We start from the raw sequence: 13,025 nt of genomic DNA on the forward strand, positions 1-13,025 counted from the left end.
CAAAACATGTATGTCAAAGCATAATAGGTAGAACTTATTTGGGAAATATGTATAGGACCAGGGGAAGCAATACTGTGAATGCAAGATGAAATGTCCAAGAGTAGGTAGATATAGGCACTGTAGGACGGTGCTTTGCAAGGATGTTGGTTTGGTTTTCAGAAAGGCCAAATCATCTGTCTAACCTTTGGTATCTTCAATCAATTAACTGAATAGAAAAAGAAAAGGGTTTGGTTTTGCAGTTTAAAAGATTCTGAATCAGCGACTACTTCGTGCTATCAAAACAAACACACAGGTCCTTCTCTAAGGGAACTGCATGTGACCACCAACCAACCCCAGATGACTGTCCTGGGTGTGGCAAATCAAATAACACCTATTATTTTTATTATAGCACTAGTTCCGTCTTCCAACCTTTCCCGACGTTACTGCCAGACTGTCCTTATCCGCATGCCAGGTAAATACATCTATTTATTTATTTTCTATTTAAATCATTGCTTGATTGATCATCTTAACATGTAGCCTCTTTTATTTATGTGATGGGCAAATAAGTTGGCACTTGTACTAAGGAAAGTTATTGTGTTCACCAAATAATTCTGCTCAAGTAGAAGTAAATGTAGTCACCAAATGTATCGTTAGTACTACTACGTGGACGACAATTACTACTTGTAACTGTTTATTACAAAACCTGCAACTACTATTACTACAACCAATGAATAACATATTACCTATTGCAATTCTACCACAACTCAATAATCTATGGAAGTTGTATTGCCTGTACTTTTATGCTGTGATGAAAAAGTAGTGATTGACTTCACTGCCTGTGAATCATGATTTTTTTTCTTTGACTCTCTTCTATTTTTTGTTGTTTCAGAGCTTGACACTTGCTTGCTTCAGTTTTGTTTCTGCGGGTAATTCAGGATATCAATCTCGCTCTCACGATGTCTTCCCCGCAGTTGACATCCTTGCAAGAAGAGGCCTATGTGTCACTCATGAGAGGCTTTAAACAACTGGATCTCACAGGTCCTGGTGTCCCAAGCGACTTGATTCTGACCGGCGACCATGCTTTTCCACTGGCGATGAACAGCCAGGGAAAAGTCCTTGCGGCTGCTTCTCTGTACGGTTCAGGCCGGATCGTTGTCTTTGGACACGAATCTTACCTCAGCACACAACCAAATTTAGTTGAAAACGCGATCAATTGGCTAAAAGAGGGGAAATCTCCTGGTGCAGTGGTAGGGGTGCACAAACACGCTAAAAAAGTTGAAGAAAATCTCAAATCCCGTGTCAAAACCAAACTTATGAATGATTTTGCCAAGGATAAGGGTGTGGGTGTGTACGTAACAGACGCGTACAGTGTCGCAGGCCATGAGAAAAACATAGTAGCGTTTATGAAATCTGGAGGAGGGCTGCTCATCGGGGGACAGGCTTGGTCCTGGTCGTCTCAGAACCCCAAACACAACACGCTGCTGCTATTTGCGGGGAATAGAGTGTCCGGTGTGGCTGGGATACACTTCTCAAAACACCAGGCAGATGCTGAGTGTCTCCCGGTCTACCCCCAGATCCCTGCCTCCTGGATGTCTGTTGTGTGAGTAACTGGATATTTAAGTTACTATGGTATTTTGGCTTGCCTGTGTCATCCAGTCAAGGTCCCAGTGATCGGGTTTACTTTATTCAGTATAAGACGCTCCTCTTCCCAAAACTACTGTGAGACATAATTTGCAATAATAAATAATAATTTTCTTCTTATGCTTTCTTTGTATGGAACCATTGTATTGTATTGTTTGCAACAAAATGAACAAACTATTAAGAATGGGAATTGAAAAGATTTGACCAATATCATGGATAAAATCATGCAGGCTCCATTTGTGTGCACACAGTTTAATATTAAAACAAGGCTAATAAATGTGACCACACTTGCACATCAACTTACTCGTCTAAGCTCAGGTAATATCTCGGTAGGCCTATGTAAAAACGGTGGCCTATTCCTTTAAGTGCCAATAGTAGCCTACACATTGCGAGGGAACTATTGCCTAAATATTCCAAGTTGGTCTGTTTCTAAATTGCAGCTTATAAAAATAAAACATATATCAAGAGGTGACACTGTGACAAGAAATCTCGTGGCAATTTGATCTCGAGATCTTGGCCCATCCCTAATACCTATACTGCTAATTAAAGTTCTATGTTGCAGCACTGGTCAGGATTTCGAGGACGACCTAGAATTTTTGCTTCATGGGGTCTCAGAGTTTGACTTGAAGGATGGAGTTTTGTCCGAGGTGATGATTCACGGCTCTCTGGCCTTCCCCATTGGGACCACACCGGATCAGCGCTGCTTTTTGGCAGGGGCTTACTACGGCCAGGGGCGAGTGGTACTGATCCCACATGAAGGACTGCTCAAGTGGGAGGTGAGATATCCGATTTTGTGACTGTTATTTGATTTATTTAAAGAGAAATACAAAATCACCACACACCTGGCTTCAAAAACTGCAAAACCATTCACACCTGAGAGAAAACTGATATATGAACTGCCAATCTAATACGATGCATTTTCAGAACAGCTTTTATGTATTAATGTGTAAATCTTCAATACTGTTTCAACAGCATTTTGCCCCCTTCTGGATCAATGCCCTGCACTGGTTGGATGAGGGCAGGCAGGGTGTCGTCGGCGTGTCGCCCGATCTAAGCCAGGCTTTCGAATTGTTCAAGACATTTGACATGAAGTGTGAGAAGACCAACCTTCGTGAGGACCTGAGTGTGTTTGTGTGCACGGCCTACAAGGAAGATAACATAGAGGAGCTGCAGGAGTTTGTGGCTGAGGGAGGAGGCCTGCTGATCGGAGGCCACGCCTGGTACTGGGCACAGACACACAAAGAGCAGAACTACATGACTGAGTTTGCAGGTATGCAACAAATGGGCACAAGATACTCCTGACCATAAACCTAAACATAGGTCAAGATACTAGGAAGGGGGCCAGGGGCCTCATTGTGGTCTCCTGTGGTGGCTTGTGACAGGTTGCCACATTAAAGGGATTTTTCAGGATTTTTGACATAGGGCCTCATTTCCTAGTTATCCAGAGTGTTGCTGATTTCTGGAGATATTTTTTTGTAATTCAAGCAGTTCTTATATTTGAAGAGTTACGTGGTGCTAGGCTCGTGCAAGGCTAGCACATTTCTACGATATCAGCTACACTGCATTAAAAACAGTCTGACCCGCTCCACAGTGCACCTGAGACAAATCACTTATAACACCAGACTAACCATATAAATGTCTGTGTTGATAGAGTAATTTTAACCATTTTGCATTTAAACGACCTTATATTTGAGCAGCATCAGCTTCATAGTTGTATAAACTACGCAGCGGCGGAGTGATCTGCTAGAAAATAGTTCCTCAAAATGCGGTCATTCATGTGATGCAAGGTCAGTTACAGTATATTCCAAAAATTAATCTATCAGCACCTGTGTTGCCACACCAAGACACACCCACAGCACACACACACAACGAGGAGGAGGTGGGGGATACAGCTCTACCAGGTTACATATAGCTCATCCACCACTCCTCCAGACAGTTTGCCACATCAGCAACTAAAGGGTGTGTCAAATGCAGTGCGTGGACTAACCACTTAGCAAACAGGTTATTCCGTTCATTTATATGTTCTATCATATGACAAAATGTCAATTTTCTTGTTTTAGGAAACAAGATCCTGAACAAAATGGGATTGACTCTTTTGGAGAATGACGTCAGTGGTGGGTCCTATAAGCCTCCTGTTCCCAGCCAGGCCATTAAAGACACCTACCACTTTAGACATCTCCTGCATAAGTTTGGGGGACATGTGACCAAAGGAGAGACGCTCACTGACCATGAAGAAGAATGGCTCACCAAACTCAGCAGTGACTGCACGACCTTTCTGCACCTGGAGGCGAAAGGCAACAACTACCACCAGATCCTCTGCTCTTTCACAGAAATAATCAAGACAGCAGACGTGCCACAGGTAAATCTGAATATATTACATTTCTACCGAATAGAAATTTCATTACCAGTAAGTCCCGCACTTTGGCCTTCTTCACCTTTGGCTTTTGCTTGTTTGTGTCTAGGTGTGCCAGAGTTGCCCGGTGAAGACTAAAAGAGACCGCGTGCTACTGGAAGTTGGCACAGAGCTGTACAAAGTCTGCCCACATCGGGATGAACTGTTGCCCTACCTCATCAAAGACAACCCCTTGTTACCAGTCGTTTACAACCACAGGATCAGCGTCAACGTGGATACGGCAGGTACGGACTAATACTAATAATAATGCAGAATGTTAACCACTTAACTGCTACCTTAGGGTTAGGATTAGGGTTAACGATTATCCAAATCTCAAAGCATATTGACAGGCAAGTTTACAGACTATATGCCAGTGTGACACCTAATCTGAAAGCCAAGACCTTCTAGTTTCTTAAAATGTGTGTGAGATCTGTGTGAGTGAAACACAAGTTACCTTACATTTGCCATTCTTAACCCTAATTATATCCTGATTAGGGTTAACTAACCCTAACCCTATCCCTATCTGATTTAAGACGGTGTGTAGCAAACGTAGCAATTGTCGTATCTACTTATTAGCATGATTCTATACCTATGCAACAGACAAGGAGGAGTGGGTGAGCACAGGCCTGTATCTTTCTCCGGGGATGAAGACCTACATGTCCATTCCGGCTGATATTGTGAACAAGGGATGGAAGGTACTAAGAAACAGCCCATAAGATGGGAGAGTTACATTCATATAGCTAATGATAGTGTCTCTGTCCATTTTTAGGTGCAGATTGGGTGCCAGACAGACAAACTCAATCATGAGGAGCTAAAGAGAGCTCCCTGTGTCTGTCATAGTTTCCCAGTCACTTCAGAGATGATGCAGGTGTATAACCTTTGGGGAGGCCTCATTTACCTGGTCGCACCGCCAAACACTAAAGCAAGTGCGGAAGTTATATCTCAAGTTGGAGTTCCTGCTCCTTATTATAAATCGGGTGAGTGGAAAGAGATGTTTGGTTTTCTTTCAACTCTATTTTTATGTTTTTTTTTTCAAATGTATGTATGACTTCACACTTCCGTATCATTGTAGCACAGCACTATTGTAGAGCGCAATAGAGAAATTGATACATTTTAGTATCAGATGGCTATATATATAAGACAGGTCTGAAAACTTTCTGAACACAATGCATAGGACCTTCAATAATCGAGGCTAAATACAAAACAAAAAAGCATCAATTTGAGTAAAATCTGGACTAAACTCTTGTTTTTTTCTGGATTTAAAGGCTACTCTGTGTGTAATAGATATTTAAAAATCCAGGACCTGGGTCTCATTGCAGAGCACTGTAAATAAAAGAGTTTTTATTTTTGGATTTATACTGTTCAGAATTTGTTTTATGATCCATTAGCTAAAATCATGAACTGCTTAGTCAAAAGATTTTATTCCTCAACAAGGTTTTAAAAGCTCTCTTCTTCCTCTCCCTTAGGAGTGACCTCTCTGTCCGAGGGGCAGCTTTTGCGCACGGCGCCCTCTCCCTGGGCAGAGCTGGAGTTTGAGAACATCATACTGACTGTTCCCTCAGATGTGGTCAGGAACATGGAGCATCCTGATCTGTTAGCTGCTCATTGGGACAAGATCATGAGGGCTATAGCTGACCTGGCGGTTATCCCACCCAAGTTTAAAAGAAAGGAGCGATTTGTTACAGAAGTGCAGATTTCACATGGTAAATACTTGTTTATAGCACACACATCATGCATACTGATAAATTATGAATCAACAATTATACTTGGCACGTGGGTTAAGTGTCTTGCCCAAGCCGTATGAACTGGTTATAAATATATTAATCCCAAACATGTTAATAATTTCCCACTGCAATTGCCTCCATACTGTATCTTTACAAACTGCAGTCTTTAAGCACATGGAGTTAAATGATCTGAATCTTTCAGGCTGGATGCATTGTGGCTACCCCATCATGGCACACACAGCAACAGCTGAAGGTCTTGTCGAATATGAGGATGTCGGGGGCATGTGGGGCTTCATCCATGAGCTGGGCCACAACCAGCAGAGATCATGCTGGGAATTTCCTAATCACACAACCGAGTGCACATGCAACCTGTGGTCTCTTTATGTGCACGAGACTGTCCTCGGTGTCCCAAGAGAAGAGGTGTGTCTTGTTACTCTGTGTTACTGTGTTTTTTTTTAGACAAAACAAAGAATTGTTCATTTATTTTTTTACTTCTTAAACTCTTAAACCTTTTTTTTTTTACACAGTGTCACTCTGCTATGGAGGTTGAGAACCGTCGAGCACGCTTAGAGAAGTATGTGAAGGATGGTCGACAACTGAAGGACTGGTCCGTATTTGTGGCTTTGGAGACTTATATTCAGGTCTGTGAAAATGTTTTACTACAAGTTGAAGTCTCACAGTATTTGTGAGTTCATTAATATCTAATATTTGTGTTTTTTTGTTTTGAGTCTCTGCTTTGATTCGGTTTTAATTTAATGAAAGTTGTTGACCATTGTTCATTTATGTAAAAGCATTTTTAGCATATTGGGCATATTTTATGTAGCTGTTGTAAAGAAATATTTAAAAAATGTTTAATGATGCAATTAAATATCTTCATAAACCCTACACCTTATACCACGATCTCCAACCAGTAGCTCCAGCCCTTTCTTCGTAAGCTTGCCAAAGGCTTTCTACATTTCTTCCCGTGCATGCCAAGTCACATTTTAGAGAAACTTTCTCTTCATTCTGAAGATTTGAACAGAATCTGCAAACATGTAGGTACATGAACAAAATCCAAGTTATTGTCTTTCATTTTGTTGAAATATCTAGGCTTCACACCCTCCCGGGGGAAACCCTAAGTCGAAGAGTTACACAAGTGTCTTTGAAGCAAAAGTAGCTCTCTGAAGGTTTTGTTATGTAAAAGTAGCTCACCGGGTAAAAAAGCTCGGGGACCCCTGCCTTATACAAACATTGCAGGTGTCCTCATGATTGTATTTTTCTCTTTAGCTCGTTGATGAGTTTGGCTGGGACTCCATTAAAAAGGTGTTCGCCGCTTACCACACAATGGAGAACGTGCCCCAAGACAACAAGGGCAAGATGAACCTGTACGCGGTGACCTTCTCAGAGGCAGTGAAGATGGATCTGACTGGCTTTTTCAAGGCCTGGGGTTGGCCTATAGAGAGCGACGCTGAGAAGAAAGTCTCAAACCTGCCATCGTGGAACGACCACCCCATGGCAAAATACAAGTGATACTCATAAAACAGGTTTTAGTTTTGAAGGGTTACATATCTGAGTAATGAGGATGGAAAATGGAACATAATTAATCACACTGGGCAACACTTTGGTATATGACTGGCTAGGCAACGCATTCACCAAAACGTAAATACGCATCAAACTTAATAATTAAGAAAAAAGGCTGTCATGCACTTTAAAGCTGGAGTTTTATGTATTGTTTATTTATTTGTTCTGGTATAGAGCAGTTTCTGTAGTGGCGTTGTATGTGCATTTGTAGCTCCCACTACATGCTTTCCATGTGAAACTAGTCTGTTTCTTTGGTGTCTTTCTTTAAATATTTGAAAATGATCTGAAGATGGGAGAGGGATAAACAGTAAATATTAATAATTTCAAAACTCTGTACTCGTGTTGTCATGATTATTGTTAAATTTCACATTCTACATTGTTTCTACATCACTATATCTACATCATTAGATAATATTTAAAATAGGCCTACATCAAAGTAGTATGTCTTCCTTTGGCCTTCGACTTTACGGCATGCAATTGTTATAGAACAGCTCCCCCACTGGCTGATTGGAGAACTGCTGCAGATACTCTCCCACTTCATCCACTGACATCTTCTCGACCCGGTTTTCCTCTGTGTTTTTGGCCGCCCCCGCCCCGCTCTGCACGGGCCGTCCGTTGTTGTCCACGCAGCACCACGCGTTCCATATACGGTCCGGGATGTTGACACGCTTCACGTTGTTGTTGATGATCCAGTTGTCCGCTGACGGGACGGCCCCGACCAGGACGTACGCCTTGGAGCACTCGGCCCGGAACAGATCAGTCAGCTGCGACTCGTAGATCCTCCAGGCATTTTGGTTCAACTTTGGGTTTTGGGGGATGACGTTGGTCAGAGTGAAGGTGGCGTTACGGCCCGGGACTGGAAGGAGAAAAAGGGTTCATGCACGCGGAGTTTGATGTAGCAGACAACTTTGAACAGAACAACATCATATTTTGATAGTTTAATGGGTTTAATTGTTTATGTCTGATGTTTGTTAACCTGTTTGGCTTTACCCAAATCTAAAAGCTTCTTGAAAAAAGCGTCAGAATAGAAACAAAAATGAGGATGAACACGCAACAAAAAAGTGACAAAAACACAATGTAAAAGCAACAAAAAACTGAGAAAACATGTCAAATAAGCGCCTCAGAAATGTGACAAAAAACACAACAACAACAGAAAAAAAGTGCAAAATTTGCTTTAAAACACGCGCAAATTTTGCCTACTGTGTTGGCCACCAAAATAAAAGCAGCTGAACTGTATACTTTGTTTAGAGCAGTTATACTACAAAAATATCTACCCTCCCTTGCTCAGGTTCAAATTTGATTTATTTGTTAGGGAATATGAGCATGATGCTTTATACCAGACTGTAGCGCATTTCCATCTGTTCGCCCTTGTAGAAATAAGAAATGTAATGTATGTTTGTCACATCATTTTTATGATAATGATCATGTTCCCTGTCAAATAAATCTAATCTTAAAGAGGGGGTATTCTGCTTTTTTCAGTCCCATAGCACCAGTCTATATCACACTGATGAACCAACCTTCTGTTGGTCTGTAAATGCAGTAAATTAGAATAACTGCTTTGTACAAAATTGCTCTCTCAAAATGGCTGTAGTGAATGTCTTGAAATAGGCCTCTGTCTCTTTAAGAACGTTTGACCCTTTCAGACACGCCCCCTCCACACGCTGTCTGTGGCATCAGTGGGGAGGGGGTTCTGCTGAGGAGCAGTGGTTGGTTACTCGGCTGGTGACGAAAGCTCGGAGGTGTCTCCAGGAGGTGGGGGCGTTCCTAGGAGGACTCAGGCAAACCGATCTCTAAAATGGCTGCCATCAGAGTTTTTACAGATTACTCAAAAATACATGAATGTGCCAAGACAACACTTCAGGCATGTTTTTAATGAGGGAATGACATAATAACATGATGGAAAGCTTGAAAAAGTCCATTTTGCATAAGACCCCCCCTTTAACATGAACAAGGCTAGATATGTTTGTAGTATCACCCATAAAGGCTAGATCTCATACGCACTGCTGGCCAATGGAGGGCGACGTCTGCACACGGCGGCCATCTTGCCACAGTGTGTTTTATGGTGCATGTACTTTTAAATAACCACAACTTGCTAAATTTTCTACCGATTTTCAAACGGTTTGGTTAGTTATAAACCTCAGAGATATAGGTATGACGCTGCATACACATGAATAGAAACATTTATTCTTTATTTCAACATGTACCAGTATTCAGAATTATAGCCACGTTAAAAACGTTTGTAAGAAACCAAACCGTTTGTAAATCTGTGTAGATTTCAGCGGGATAAGAGGATTTGTGTTCGTGCTGATCACTCACTGAGCTGCTTCCCTGTAGCATGATGGCCGCCGGTTATGCCGGGAAGTGACTGCCTGAAGAGAGCAATTATATATATATCTATGGTATCACCACTCTATGCAAAGTATACAGTTCAGCTGCTCTCGAAAATGTGCTACTTTTTTCTCTTAAATTTGCATGTTTCAACTCGAACACTTTTTTTTTCGTCACTAGATGGCCCTAATGCGCCGTCGTACTAAACAGCTCGATGATAGAAGCACATTTTTGTCATGTGGTCCGTGTTCTGCAGACTGTTCATGTAGCTCAGTGCTTTACCTATTCTCTGCTGCCCTCTGTTGGCCATGCCCCTGTACTGTGGTTTACCTGGATGGTGTCCGTTGGGGTTGAGGTGCCCTCTATCAAAGCCGGAGTGAGTGTAGTCCTCATTCAGAGCCTGCCTTTCTCCCAGGTACACTCCAGGGTGGTCCTTCCCCAGCCAGTACCCGTCCTTCATCTCAGCCTGCCAGCTACTGTTCACCAGCTAAAACAACCACCAATGTCACTACCATGAAAACCCATCCAGTCGACATAGTTATGAACGTATAGATTATATAATTATGACTGCCAACCTGAGGCTCCACAAACCACCTTTTCTCTCTGCCTCCCCCGTTACTTGGTTGAAAGTAATAAGCAGAGTACGCTGCTATGCGGTGATTGGTGTCATACAGAGTGGCAAAGTGGTATCTAAACAGACAAATAAGTAACTCACTCACAAGAAATAAAGAATAGCTATTGTAGCTATTGTTGTGTACAAATCACCTGTTTACGAAGCGTTGACAGAGGCGAGCAGCATTGGGTGTAGCAGCTCCCCACTCAGGCACTTTTTCCCTATAGAAGAACTCCAGGCATTCGGGCACATCCTGGGACACAGCAACCATGAACACAGTACAAATACATCTGAAATGATTATTTTCTGCAGCATTAATTAATGGTCACATTACATAGCACCTTTCTGTCTGCTTTAGGCACTCAAAACATTTTGAACCAGTCATCCATTCACACTCTTATTCATACACCATGTATGCAGATACTGGAGGCAAGGTGGGTGAAGTGTCTTGCCCAAGGACACAACGACAGTGTGCACCTGCAGAATTCTAACTGCGGACCCTCCGGCCACAAGACGACTACTTTCAACAGAGGCGCATAAAGATATTTCTGCATCAATACAGTGAAAGGAAATTGGATTAGTTGCTCCAAATCTTACTCAAAATCGAGTAGGTAAGTATGGAAAATACAACATTATTGTCTAAAATATGAGGCAATGTGAATATTCTTTTACTGCATTCACAGAACCAGTTAGATCAATGATTCTCAGTGGAGTGATCACAGGTGGATTTCAGTCATCGTAAGAGAAGGTGAAGTGTTAAACTTTTGCACTAACCTCAAAACGTTGTACAACATCTGCATAGACACAGACGAGGAGTGAGAGAGTGCACAGAGTGATCAAAGTCTGCATTTTGGCCAGAAAGAGTTCCCCAGTCCTTGAAAAGTGATGGAAAATTACATCTCAGATCTTTATATCTTTTCAATATATATTTTAACTTTAAACTGTCACTCACCTGCTCTGTGCCCGTCTGTGACCGCAGCCAGATTCTCTCCCTTTATATAGCACTCTACCTTTCCTCAACTTTGACCTGGTTCAACCTTTCTTTCTTTTTTTTCCTTTTTTAATTGTGCCTAAAATCCAACTCTCATAATGTTGTACAATTCTATAATTAGTCATTAGTGTTAGGATAATAGTTTTTTCATAACTTGAGTTTTCTGCAGCATCAGGTTCATAGCTTCACTAATTATTGTAGCATTACGTGGAAAAGAATGTATTTGCTCAAATGCTTTAGAAGCACCAGGTGGAGGGGTTCCCACAAACAGAGCACGAGCTGCACGTGTGAAACCATGTGATGAACAAACCCAATGTTGAATTTGGACCTAGCATCCAAAATGTGCACAGAACTTTGTTACTACTAAAAATGTACAAGCACTAAAAAGGTGCGTTTCTTTAACATTAATATGAAAAGCCATCCCTACGTTAGAACATACATGTAATTTAACTTCTATATAAATGTATATGTGTGTGTCAGTATGTGTCCATGGAAGCTCTCAAGCGTACAGGAGTCTTCATCCTAGGCAAGGTTCTTGAGAGTACAGACGATGACTCAAAAACCTTCATCTAGGACCGCACCTTACAACAACCAGTGTTTTACATTATGTTGAAGTACAATGTAAACATACGGGTAAACAAAGCTGGGTTTCTTTTTGTTTTTATGGGATTTTCTTTTCTTCATTATTTCATGTTTTGTTTCTCATAATTTATGGCACAGCTGAAGTGGGATTTCGAGGGCAAATATTGTGATAATATCGTTAAACACAATCACTTTTTCCAAGATAAGTATTGTCCCACTCCTAAATAGTGAGCTACGCCTCTGCCCTGGTGTAGCCACAGTGCAGACGTCGCTTGCAGCGGACCAACCTCGTGGGTGTAATGAATGCAAGTTTGCCCTCTTAAAGGGACAATACGGAGTTTAAAAATGTTAAAATTATGTATTTTCCTCCCCCTACTTGTTCCAGCCATGTCTTATTGTGTAGAATGAGCCCAGACATATTCACCACAACTGCCTCTAAAATCCTGCACTGTCACTGAAAAAGTTGTGATAGTGAGATCAAGATGAAACATTTGCTGTCGATCACTGCCATTTTATTTATTTATTCACATAAACATTTTCAGCGACCAAATCTAAATAAAGGACAGAGCCAGGTTTAAATGTATGGTTTCATGTTGTTGATATAGTATTGGTAATTGTTGGTGTTGTTGGTAATGTGAAACTATAGGATTTGTAGTTTAGACCTTCACTTGTGTTTTATGACAAAGTAATTCATTTAGGCCCTTTTCAGGACGCAATGAGGACACACGGGTTCTGCTCGAGGACAAGGAGACTACAGGCGAGAGAGAGGAGGTCTGTGGATGCAAAACGAGATGGTTTTCAGGAGAGAAGAGGGAGGACTAGGGGAGAGAGGAGAGGACAGAGTGTGGGAGAGGATGTAGGAGCGAGAGAGGAGAAAGGGAAGACAGGGCTGGAGATAGGAGAAGACAGAGAGTGGGATGAGGATGTAGGAGGGGGAAAGAGGAAGAGAGAGAAAGAGAAGACAGGAATGGAGAGAAGAGTAGACAGAAAGATGGGGGAAGAGAGAGGAGAGGACAGACAAAAATTGTACATTTTCACATATATGTATTGCCTTTTGTACTTGCCTGAGGCACTCAAAGGGCTTTACATCAAGGAACCACTCACCCATGCTAACTCATTCATACACCAGCGTCGGACACTGGAGGCAAGGCGGGGGAAGTGTCTTGCCCAAGGACACGATGACAGCGTGCGCCCCAGAAAGAGGGGGGAGAGAAG

General features: G+C 41.9%; 2 protein-coding genes across 2 annotated transcripts; one reads left to right on the forward strand and one right to left on the reverse strand.

Annotated features, from left to right (window-relative positions):
* Positions 1-896: 896 nt before the first annotated feature.
* On the forward strand, positions 897-7,245 carry LOC306959268 (TRPM8 channel-associated factor homolog; the record flags this gene model as incomplete). Its single annotated transcript, XM_079551339.1, has 11 exons — positions 897-1,579; positions 2,183-2,396; positions 2,593-2,890; positions 3,681-3,979; positions 4,083-4,257; positions 4,613-4,707; positions 4,782-4,989; positions 5,479-5,715; positions 5,939-6,156; positions 6,264-6,377; positions 7,003-7,245. The coding sequence occupies exons 1-11, from the start codon at positions 936-938 to the stop codon at positions 7,243-7,245; spliced, it is 2,745 nt and encodes a 914-aa protein (XP_079407465.1). The 5' UTR covers positions 897-935.
* A 515-nt stretch (positions 7,246-7,760) lies between these two features.
* On the reverse strand, positions 7,761-11,107 carry LOC306965464 (endonuclease domain-containing 1 protein; the record flags this gene model as incomplete). Its single annotated transcript, XM_079559915.1, has 5 exons — positions 11,012-11,107; positions 10,390-10,490; positions 10,200-10,314; positions 9,955-10,111; positions 7,761-8,152 (listed from the first exon to the last, which is right to left on the reverse strand). Exons 1-5 carry the CDS (start codon positions 11,084-11,086, stop codon positions 7,761-7,763), a joined length of 840 nt encoding a protein of 279 aa, XP_079416041.1. The 5' UTR covers positions 11,087-11,107.
* Between the last annotated feature and the right edge of the window lie 1,918 nt (positions 11,108-13,025).

The sequence above is a fragment of the Gobius niger genome (assembly GCF_951799975.1).
Source record: "Gobius niger genome assembly, chromosome: 1".
NCBI lineage: Eukaryota > Metazoa > Chordata > Actinopteri > Gobiiformes > Gobiidae > Gobius > Gobius niger.